The sequence below is a fragment of the Euphorbia lathyris genome, chromosome 4 (genome assembly GCF_963576675.1).
Source record: "Euphorbia lathyris chromosome 4, ddEupLath1.1, whole genome shotgun sequence".
Lineage (NCBI taxonomy): Eukaryota > Viridiplantae > Streptophyta > Magnoliopsida > Malpighiales > Euphorbiaceae > Euphorbia > Euphorbia lathyris.
The window spans coordinates 66,649,226-66,661,785 of NC_088913.1; the positions used below are offsets into that span (position 1 = coordinate 66,649,226).

At 35.7% G+C, this 12,560-nt stretch overlaps 1 protein-coding gene across 1 annotated transcript; it reads left to right on the forward strand.

Annotated features, from left to right (window-relative positions):
• Positions 1-5,571: 5,571 nt before the first annotated feature.
• LOC136225439 (uncharacterized) lies at positions 5,572-11,025 on the forward strand. The gene is made up of 5 exons (XM_066013439.1): positions 5,572-5,955; positions 7,673-8,698; positions 8,998-9,242; positions 9,394-9,471; positions 9,547-11,025. Exons 1-5 carry the CDS (start codon positions 5,811-5,813, stop codon positions 10,483-10,485), a joined length of 2,433 nt encoding a protein of 810 aa, XP_065869511.1. The 5' UTR covers positions 5,572-5,810; the 3' UTR covers positions 10,486-11,025.
• The last annotated feature ends 1,535 nt before the right edge of the window (positions 11,026-12,560 follow it).

Here is a 12,560-nt window from a genome sequence, read left to right on the forward strand (position 1 = left end):
GCCGCAATTGTGGACGTGGATCACAAACAATTAAAAGCCTTCACTCTCACCCAATTGTATCACAATTGTGATACAATTATTCTCCCTCCTCCTTTGATACAAACCCCTACAATGCAATGATACAAGAAATTGTATCTCTTTTATCAAAGTGATACATGCACTGCAGTTGCTCTTATAAGTTGAGCTCAAATACATATAAAATAAAACCTGCTTAAATTTATATATAAAATAATTTGAACTTCAGATTTGTATGTATAATTATTTCTCCTTTAAGATGGTTGTTCAGGGTGGCACTACCCTACTCAGGAGTAGTGCGAGTAGTGCCGGAGGCAGAGAGGCTGCAGTTTTTCAGACTTTGTGTTGTCTCCATCCCTGACTATAATTCAATTCTATATTTTTTTATTGAGTTGATTTTTTTTTCTCTTTTATATTTTAATAGTTACATGTTTTTTTTACCAAAAGAATCAATATATTAAAGAAGAGGACTTGCATCCTCAGTAATAGTGTTTGATAACCAAATAGGCAAAAAAGAAAATAACCAATCGCTAGCATTGGAACATGCCCGCCTAGCTACCAAATGAGCGGCCCTATTCGTTAAACGAGAAACCTACGCTAAACGAGAAACCTATCAAATGAGCATTAAAAATGTCCCTGCAATCTTGTATGATCAAGCCAAATTCAGTGTAATCCTGTCGGCTAGAGAGAACCGCATCCACAACTACCTTAGCATCTGACTCAAACTCAACATGGGTAAAATTTTGACTAGCAAGCCAACATAGACATGTGCGTACCGCTAAAGCTTCGACAATTTTTGGTTCCTTCATGCCATTTATTATACACTTGCTACCAAATAAAAATAAACCGAATTCATCTCTTACCACTGCACTCAAACCGCATCTCCCTTCCGAAGCAAAAATTTCCGCATCCATATTACATTTAACCGCTCCCGTGACTGGCGGAAGCCAACGATTTAGACCCGACACTGAGGTCCTACCCTGTACGGCTCGTTTTTGTCGGGGCTGATCTAAAAGCTTTCTAGTCCCGAGCTTCGTCAGCAACCGATCTCCAGCTCAGGTCAGGTGGCCACCACTCCTCCTTCCACAATACCATGTTCCGGTGGTCCCATATTACCTTCAAAGCACAGCAGATTCTTTCACATCTTTCGGGTGCCTGATTTCCAAGTTCCTGTAATAACCACTAGGGGGAAAGTCAAGCCACCAACTTGTGGTATCGCCAAACCAGCAATCCTCCAAATTTCACCTGCAAAAGAATAAATTGTGAATAAAGGACAATCCGTCTCATCCTCCTCCACACATGTCGGGCATTCAATAGATAACAGGACTCTTCTTTGGGCAAGTATAGATCGGGTAGGTAAACACTTTGCACACACTTTCCAGAGAAATAACTTTAGTTTTGGTGGTACATCCAAATTCCAAAGCCTTTTCCACCCCTCATTCACAATTCCCTCATGTTTTAACAGCATTCGAGTGATATATCCAGATCTTACATTATAAACCACATCCTCACATCCTCCCTATCCCTCAATGGTAAAATAATATCACAGATGGCAGAAGCTTCAGATTCACTAAAATAGCCTCTCAATTTGTCCCTATCCCATCTCCTTCCAACAGATCCCCTACCCTCAAATCCTGGGTAAATTTCATCAATGGTGTACGACCTTTACCTCATTTCACACTTTGGTGTACAACCTTTTTTTTGTCTCACTAATATATACGAACTTATAGGTGACCTCTCACTTTGGTGTATAGCCGGTTAAAATGACCGGTCAACGCCAGTCAACGCACCACCTCATCCCCACCCCATGTACAATGACTAAAATACCCTTATCCCTAAAAAAAACACACTCTCTCCTCCTCTCTCTACCTTTCTCTCTCTAATGCTTCCATACATTACAGTTCTTCCTCATCCCAAATCAAACTTGAAATTTTATAATTAAAAAACCTTTTCTATTAATCTATTATTTACATAAACTGAAGTGGATTTTAAGTTTTTTTTCAAATTTGATCATCTGGGTGAGGAAAAAAGTCGTGGCCTTTGAACTGGGTTTTCCAAAATAATGAAGAACCAAGTCGAGCTCCCAGATCTGATTATGCGGTTGGTTTCTATTAATTGTTTGTTGTTTGTTTTAGGCCATTGGAGAGAAACGATGCAGTGATGAATTAAGAGAGAAACAGGAAAGCGTTCATAAACAAAGGAAATTGTCATATCTTCATTCTGTTAGCCCCAAATCCTTTATCAAATCCAAATCTCTTGTGAAGCATCTGAATAAACAAGTATCTTTGTTATCTTCCTGAACTTATTCGTCGTTTTTTCAACCGCACCACCATACCCAAGTACTAAAACTTTCGCTGATGATAAAATTCCATATCTAACTTCAAATTTTGAATAAAAAATGAGACTTGCCTCATATAGACAAGGAATTTGAGCAAAAACAATCAAGTAAACAAAAAAGAAAAAGGAAAAGTGGAAAAGCGGGGGATAATATCTAGAAAATAATCAAAACAATCCAAATTAAATGGTTGAGTTACTGGTTTTCATATTTTTGAGCGATAGAAAATAGAGAAATAAAGAAAATGAAAGCGGGGGGAAGAAAGCAGTACATGAGTGCGGTGATGAATCTGTGCACATCGTAATTGTGATGAATGAAAGCTTTGATAATGGAGGAATTGGACATAGAAAGTGGAGCTTAGAGAGAGAAAGGGAGAGATGAGAGTTTCAAAGGAGATAAGGTATTTTAGTAATTAATAAGAAATATGGATAATTTAGTAACTGTATAAGAGGTGGGTCCCACATTTTTATTGGGAGAGATGAAAATTGGATGAGGTGGCGCGTTGACTGGCATTGATCGGTCATTTTAACCGACTATACACCAAAGTGGGAGGTCACCTATAAGTTCGTATATATTAGTGAGACAAAATGAAGTTTGTACACCAAAGTGTGAAATGGGGCAAAGGTTGTACATCATTGACGAAATTTACCCCTCAAATCCTCTAACCCAGGAATTAGATAAGAATGCACTCGAAACCCATCTAGTTTTGGCACCCAATGGTCCTTCCATACTTTTATCCTTTTAACATTCTCCACCCTCCATCTCACCCATCTCCCAAGAATACTCAGTCCACTCCAAATACTCCTCCAAACCATACTAGGATTATTGCCTAATTTGGAGAGCAATAGGTCCTCCCTTGGAAAATATTTAGCCTTGAAAATTCGACCTACTAAAGTATTTGGGTTATTCATCAACTTCCACCCTTGCTTCCTAACATTGCTAGGTTAAATACATGCAGATCCTTAAAACTCATCCCTAATTCATAAAACCTAGTTATTAAAATATATCTTAGACCCCTAATTCATAAAACCTAGTTATTAAAATATATGAATAACAATTATTTACTTAGTTTGACATTATTTAAATTAGTACTTGATATAGTTATAAATAATTTTACTGAATTTATATATAAATTTCTTTAATTTTTTTTTATAATATATCTAATCCATGGAACCCACATATAATTCATATTCTATCATTGGATAAGTGGTATATAGATGGGTTATGTAACTCATCCATATTTGAAAGTCTTTTCAAAACAACAGACAGCTACCATCTTGTATATCTGAAGCCTCATAAACTCAGTCTGTCAGAAGCCTCATCATACATTTTATATTAATCTATGACACGCTAAATATATAATTTGTTTATTGTCATTAGGAATTGGAATGTGAAATCTCTTTACAAAATATTTTCTGAAATTCCAGGTCAACCTTCACTGAAACAAAAATCTCTTTTACTATCACTACATACATAAACTTCTAAAATGTTGTTTACAAAATAAAATAGCATGGAATAAAAGAGAAAGCTAATGCAGGACACCTTGATAAAAATTCACATTTTTTAATCAACTCAATTACACTCCCTAACCAGAAAAAAAATGTGACAAAAGACAGTAAATACAAAACACATATCTAAATTTTAATCAATAAAGCCAGTGAACACAAAACACATATCCAACCAATAAACCCACAAGCAATTATATTCCTAACGTTTAAAATTGTGCAATTTTGTATCTAATGTTAATATTTAAGGGCAATTTTACCCCTAATGTTGACAAGTTGGGTCAAATTAAGACATTATTATAAAACACATATATTTTGTTCGTTATTCTACACAAATTGCATATCACTTTGTTTTAAAATAAGATTTTATGTTTTTGTGATCTAATAATAGAATTGAAAATTAATATTTCTAAATTCGGTGAAATTTTTTGAAATTTTTTGTCCAACTCGTACAAAAGACAATGCATTTTTTTTCCACAACTAATCATACGTTTATGATCTGTTACTAATGAGTAAGAAAATGACTCATATGTGAAGTGTAGATAACAAGATTGATGATCAAAAAGACAGCTTCATAAATTATTTCTCAAATTGACCAAATTTAACAACGTTAGTGGTAAATTTACTCTTAGCTGTTAACAGTAGGAATAAAATTGCACCATTTTAGATATTAAAGATATAATTGCTCCTAACTATAAATGTTAAAAGTATTTTTTTTTTTTTTTGTTTGCATCTTCTCTCTTAAAATGTTAACAGGAATGATAATAGTTGTTAAATTCTAAAAATCTATATATAATTAACTTTTTGTAATATATATATTATAATCACTTTTATGTATATATAATGATGTCATAATAATTTTTATAAATTATTAAAATATAAGAAATAATACACATTCTATTTTCATTAAATTGTATTATAGGAGGCGATCTATTTTTACTTGAAAAGAGAGGGAATAAGGTATATACAGCAAGTGCCAGTGCTGTAGTTTTCCTATAAGGATTTTGAGGATTTTTTAGTCTTAATACATAATTACACAATTAAATTTATTCCTTTTTACTGTTTAACAACATATACCTTGTCTGGGTAATTAATATTCAAGAGTTTGAACAATATTTCCAAAAGTTCATAAAAATTTATTTTATCTCATTAAAATCACTTAAGTTTGTTTTTATCTTAATAATCACTTTAAATGTTTTTTTGGTTATTTTTGCTAGAATTGATTACGTGACATCTAATCACATGTCTCAACGCCATATAACATAATAAAAAACATTTAACCACAAAATTAACCTAAATAAATAAGGATTGTCAATTAAAAGTTTAACCACAAATTAACTTACGTAACATATCGATCATCAATTAAAATATACTGTTACATACTTTTAATATATTAGGTGGCGTTAACGTCATGTTGAGATGTCACATGAGTAATCTCGACGAAAAGATAACTGAAAAACATTCAATTATCTTTATTAGTGATATTATCCAAACTTTTATTATCACGAGTAAATTAGACAGAATTGAAGGTAAAATTGATAAATTGAAGTTTAAAAAAATTCAGACGATTTATCTTCCAAAAAAAAATTGGGTTTTTCTTTTACTAAAATCGTAAAATTGAAAAATTTTACACATTCATTTTTTGCTGGCATTTAAAGATTTATAGACTCTTTAGTCCTAACTCTAAAATGTTTATTAAATAGAAGAGAGAAAAAAAAAAACTGGAGAGAAAAATATAGCTTTTGCCTTTTCCTTTGCATCGTAGCTCTTTTCAGTATCTTCCCTTTTTTTCTAAGTCACTCTCACAGCATGTTTTGAACGAAAACACAAACACGAAAAAATATCTTATGCGACCCTTTTCAGATCAAACAGTCCATTTTCAATTCCTTTTACTCTCTTTTTAATATTTCTTGCTGATTTGCTACTTGTCTGTCTGTTATTTTTGTGGTTTCGCAATGGTACCCATTAGAGAATTCAAGCGAAGAAAGAAAGCAGAGAAAAAGGTTGACCAGAATGTATTAACTGCTGCTTTGTCTTCTTTGCAACCTCAGCCCAACCAGCCCTTGGATTGGTGGGATGATTTCTCCACCAGGATTACTGGTATACATTTGCATTTTACTACTTTTACCTTTAATCTCGTTAATTTCAATTCATTGTTTCTGATCGAGTTTCATTGTAATTAGGTTTGTGATTGTTTCCGTTACTGCATTGTAAATGTAGAATTATACTCTTCTCTTATTTTTAGAATGTTGATATTTTCTGCTTACGATTCTTGATCAATTGGTGTTGTTGTTGAGTTTCATAATGAATCATTATATTGATTCACCTCATTCAGCTTCTCAAGGTTTGGGGTCTGTAACTTCACTGGTTAGGTTTATTATGTTTTTGATAGAGTTTTGAATTCAGTTTTGCGTTATCGGATTTTTCTTAGATGACTACTTGATTTGAGTAGGAGTTCTTACGGTGCAATTTTTCCACATTTTTCCCAGGGTTATTTGTATCCGGTGATATCATAAGGAGAAGGCTTAATTTAGTGCTTAGTTATTGGACTAATGAATCATTTACGCGTGGTTAAGATTGGATAGGGGATTTCTTTTTAAAACAAAACTCATATAGAGGTGTTACTTCCTGTTACTCTGGATTTGCATCAATCATGTTCTTGCTTAGTTTTTTCCTTGACTTCTAGCATTAATTTAAAAATGCATTTTTCTTTGGCATTCACCAACCTTCTCTTTGTATCCTTTCTGAGTTTCCGAATCAGTGATGGAGAATTGGTAACCAGTACATTGTTATAGTTTTTGGTTATGCATTTACATATATTAAATGAGCAAATTCCTCCACGGTGAGGTTATATAGTTTCAGAATTGGTCATGCATGATTTGCTTTGCCCCGTGTTACATATTATGGCCTGCAAAAGCATTTGTTATATGCTATTATTTTCCAATAACTTGCTTCTTCTGTATGAACTATAGACTCAGTATGATTATTTGGTTCTGTTAGGAAAAGGATTTTTTTTTTATAACTGCGTCGCTATTCAGTTTGCTTTCTGCATGATAAATGGTCCTGCCAAGAATATTATCTTTTTTTAGGCTGGTAGAATACTCCCTTGCATTTTGAAAAAGACATGGAGTGATTGAAGTAAGACCAACTTCGGGGTGAGAGAGAGCAAAAGTAATATGTTGGAAGTGTTGTAACTTTTATGAGCTAGTACATTGTTATTCTTCTAGTTCATTGAACACATCTGCTTAGATAGGGCTAGTCTTCTATTGTTTGCCTATATAACATGGTGCTTGAAGAATATTTGGTGAAACTTCAGTTAGATGTTTCTAAAAGATAATGCATTAGCTCAATGTTTTTTATGTGCATTAGCATCTGTTCTATATCATTAGAAGTCTTAACGTGCATCGTAGAATCAGAATTTTTTTGTATCGAACCCGACAGAGAAATTATCTCAAAAGGATCATAATTTTGCCTCTTAGGGAACACTTACAATGCAAGCTTTAAGTAACTCTGAAGTATGTATTTTTTTATGAGTGAGTTGAATGGATTTCTACAAATTGAGTATTGACTTTTATCATTTTACAATTACAAAATAAATGTTTTCTTGTGTGTAGATCCAACATATGCGTAACAACAGCAACCATACTGCTTAATTTACATGTGAACTTACAGTTATTCTCCTTCCCTTTATATGTCAGGGAAAACATTCATTAGTTATGCCTATAACATTGTTTGTCCATTCCCCTAAGCGACTTTGACATGTTATTGTTGAATATACACATGCTTACAATAATTTAACTGTTACTCTTCCTTGTAGGACCTTTTTCTAACTCAAAAAAGTCGAAGACATTTGAATCTGTTTTCAAAATTACAAGGAAGACATTCGATTATATCTGTTCACTTGTGAATGATACTCTGCGGGCTAGGCAATCCAATCTTACTGGTTCAAATGGAAAACCATTATCGCCAGCTGATCAAGTAGCTATTGCTCTTAGGAGACTTAGCTCTGGCGATTCATTCTCAAACGTCGGAGATTTATTTGGCATTAATCAATCAACTGTTTCACATATAACATGGCGATTTGTGGAAGCAATGGAGGAGAGAGGACTGCATCATCTTTGCTGGCCTTCCACTGAAGCAGAGATGGAAGATATTAAGCACATGTTTGAGAAAAAGCATGGCCTCCCTAATTGCTGTGGTGTGATTGACACTACACACATTGTCATGACTCTTTCTACAGTGGATGATTCGAATGATGCATGGATTGATCAAGAAAAGAACCATAGCATGGCTTTCCAAGCAATAGTTGGCCCGGACATGCGATTCCGAGATGTTTCCATCGGTTACCCGGGTAGTTTAAGTGATGCCCTTGTGCTCCAGTACTCCGATTTCTTCAAACTTTCTGAGGAAAGGAAAAGGCTAAATGGGAAGAAGATAGAGGTTAAGAAAGGGACAGAATTGAGGGAATACATTATAGGGGATGAAGGGTTTCCTTTATTACCATGGCTACTCACTCCTTTTCAGCCTGCACTCCATGATTATCAGGTCGAGTTTAATAAGCGACATTCTGCAACACTAACGGTAGCACAAATTGCATTGGCCAAGCTGAAGGAGATATGGAGGATAATTCATGGAACTATGTTTATGCCTGATAAGAATAAGCTGCCAAGAATAGTTTTAGTTTGCTGCTTGCTTCACAATATTGTCATCAAAATGGAGGACAAGGTGCTTGATGAGACGTGTATATCTCATGCACACGACAAAGATTATCAACAACAAACTTGTGAGTCTGCATCTCAGACAGGCACTGATCTGAGGGAGGAGGTATCTCTCGGTTTATCTGGTAAGTTGCCACTTTTGTAAGAATCATACTGTCTTTTTTTTAATCAGCAGTAACCACTTGACATTCTTTTAAATGGAAATGTTAGTGAATTCATGGTATTAATTTCCCTTACTGAATGAAGAAAGCATGATTTGCAACAGGGCTGAACAACCATCAGTTTTGCTGAAAACACAGACCAAACTGAATAAACCTTAGATTGACCATCTTTAAGTATGCAGACCAATATTTTCTGTTTTGTTATATCTTTTCTCTGTGGTCTGCTAACCAGTCTCCCCATGGAACTTTTGTAACTATGCAAGGGGAGCTCATGAAGAAGAATAAGAATCCTCAAAGCCGAGCTCAATACAAGGTTCAACCAGTTCCTCCTCTGACCTCCCAACTACTCCTACCTGAGGGAGTTCATCCTCAGCACAAGGACTTGTCCATAGAGGTGGTGCAGGCAGATGTTGATGCCCGCCGGTCTTATCAACCTGCTATTTTGACTGCAGAAAAGGTCAAAAGAAGAAAGCAGATGGATTCACCAGCTTCAAGTTTGCCTCCCTTTGTATGTTGTCAGTCTTCTACTATTTTACTAATCTTATATTTTCATTTTTCTCATTATAAGGCTAAGTTGACAGCTTTGGATGCATCGATTTGTTGAAGGGGTCACCATTGACCATCTTGAGGTGCTGAGTGATCTTTCCTGTTTTTGTCAGATTCCCGGAGAGAAGAAGCAAAATGACGGGAAGACCCTTTTGGAACTTGCAGATGAGTTAGTCACTTCATGTGCTACGGTATGTTTACCGTTATATTTCTGTTGAGTTAACTTTTACTTTGTGACTGATCCACATTTTCTATCTTTTGCTTAGGGCTTGTCTACGGCTGTCCAACTGCAAGACAAGATCAAGAATTTAGACGGATATGCTGAGAAATACTTTGCCCTAAAAGCTGAGATGGTTAACAAAGCCCTCACATGGAAGGCTAAGGAAGAGTCATTGGTTCGTGCTCAACAGAAGCTCCTGGATGAGAAGAGATCGTTCCAACACATTATTCATACGAAAGATGAAAAAATCCAGGAGCTAACCAAAATGTGTAATCTTCAAGAATCCCAGACTAGAGATGCTAAAAAGAAGCTAGGGGACAAGTTTGAGGATATCCTATATCAGAAGAGATCGTGTATCCAAGTGAAAGGTGAAAAAATCCAGGAGGTAAACCAAATGTGTAATCTTCAGGAATCCCAGTCTCAGATCAGAGATGCTGAAAAGAAGCTATTAGACAAGTTCGAGGAGGTCCTCTATCAGAAGAGATTGTGTATTAAAGTGAAAGATGAAAAAATGCAGGAGCTAACTCAAATGTGTAATCTGAAAGAATTCCAGATCAGAGATGGTGAAAAGGAGCTAAAGGACAAGTTGGAGGAACTACTGGATAAGAAGATATGGGTCCAAGACGTTATTCAAACGAAAGACAAAAAGATCGAGGAGCTAACTCGATTGTGTAATCTTCAAGAATCCCAGATAAGAGATGCTGAAAAGAAGCTAGGGGAGCTCGGCCAGCAACAGAATGAGCTCGCTGGAAAGGTAAAGGAGGAGAAAGACCTTGGTTTGAGGCGTCTAGAGCGATACCAGATTGTGATGATTAAAGAAATGATTAATCAATTCCCAGATGTCGATGTCGAAGCCTGGAAAAACGTCTATCCTCCGGAAGATAATGAGGAAATAAGCGACTTGGAGGTCTCAGATGAAGAGCATGCAGTTGAGGAGGTTGTGAACGAGTCAGAAAATATGGTTGAAGGGACTGAGAAGCCTTGATGTCTTTTTCTTGTCATGTCTTCATAGGTTGTAAATGCAAATTAGTTTGAATGAAAATATCTCATTGCCATCATCCCAGTGCAGATCATTCCTTCAATGCCCAATCAGGAAAGGCTTCAAACAGAGCCGCTGGGACGGATCTAGGGGTAGGGAGGGGGCTTGAGTATCCAATGGTTGTCGGAAAACTCCATTTGGACCTTTTTTTTTTTTAGGATAAAACACCAAAAAAAAAAAAATCAATTAAACACCTATAGACATTGGAGCACTCGTGTCATTGGATTTTGCATCCGTCATTGCCTCCAAGGATGGAATTTTGCCGGCTTAGCACTTGAAAGGGTTTTACGGGCAGGCTTGACCCCTTCTTGATTCCGTTCATGTGTGTCCGTACACTCTCTTGATTATTATTTGATTTGACTAATAGATTCTATTCGAATTTTTATAGTAAGGAGTAAATGGTTGACGGTAACAAAAATTAGGAATTTTAATAATATGAAAAGTAAATAGTTTGTTATGTAAAAATGTTGAAATTAATAAATTATTTATGTTTAAAAAAATTTCAAATTTTGCATATTTAAGAATTTACTTATGTACATTTTTGTCCGATATATAATACATAGTAATTTTTTTTTAAGTTAATACTTTTTTCATATTCCCGGTCATTATCATCATAATTCAAAAGTTTATATTGAAATAAGGCTCACATTACAGCACTCCTGAACTTGATTAAAAAAAATTATTGATTTAAATTTTAAAAATGTCTCGTTATCTTATGAATTTGTTTATAATGATCTATTAGTTTCATAGTCTTATTTAAAGTGACCTATTAATCCATAAAATTATTATAATAATTTCTTAATTTCTAAATTTATTTAAAGCGATACATTAAAGTAAATAAGTGGTTTTTTTTTTTTAAATAAAAAGCTCCATTTATTCAATATCAGCGGACAGTACAATACAAATAAACTGTGGTGGGTTGGATCTCTACTCCCCTTGGTCGGACTCAGAATCGGCTGCCCTTGCTAGCACATGGGCTACACGGTTCGCAGACCTCTTAACAAAACAAACCGATAACACATTTAGCTCATTGATTAGAACCTTACAATCATCTACCAAAATGCCAAATGGGGAAACTAACTCCGTGGAACTGTTTAACGCCAGTACCAGCAGGTGCGAATCCATCTCCAAGTGAACATTTGAGTAGTTTGTCCCTTTTAACCAGCTCAAAGCCTCTATGTAGCTCATTACCTCCGCCATAAGGGGATCCTGTGAACTGTTTGTTAATCCGTTACCTGCTGCAAAAAATCCTCCTTCATGGTTTCTCAAAATAAAGCCAAAACCGGACATGTTATTCTCCGCAAAAATCGTTGCATCAACATTTAGTTTCAGGCTATGATGTGTCGGTTGTTGCCACAAAATGTTTGGCAATTGCTGTTCCGATCGGGCTGCTATACACTGCGCTTGCTTCCATCGACTTAGGTAAGTCGTGGCGTTGCTGAACGAAACCGACGGGGGAACTGATCGGTTATCCCAAACTTTAGCATTTCTATCTTTCTAGATAGCCCATCACACCGTTGCTGCCATATCTAGGGTACGGGTATCATGCTCCCGTTTAACAAATCTCTAGAAATCCTGAAAAAATGAAAACCGTAAGCTAATGTCCCCTATTGGGATAAACAACCACATTTACCTCGCCTATGGACACTCGACTAACGCATGGTAAATCGTCTTTCTTTGCCCTCCGCACCTCGGGCACTCACGGGGAATTTCCACACATTTTCTGATTACAGCTTTGCAGGTTGGTAAATAACCAACTAACGCCCTCCAGACTAGATGCCAGATTTTTGGTGGAGTTCGTAGCATCCACAGGCTTCCCCACATCTTTTCTTCCAATTGGATTGAGCCGTTGTGAAGAGTAGACTGTAAATGTCTATATCCACTTCGTACTGTATGGACACCTCCTCTCTCATTGTTCCACCACCATCTGTCCTTGACCCTCCTATCCGTAAGCCTTATTTTTCCTATCAACAACCTGTCTCTGGTTGAAAAAAGATCTGCGAGAATTGCTTGGTCCCAAC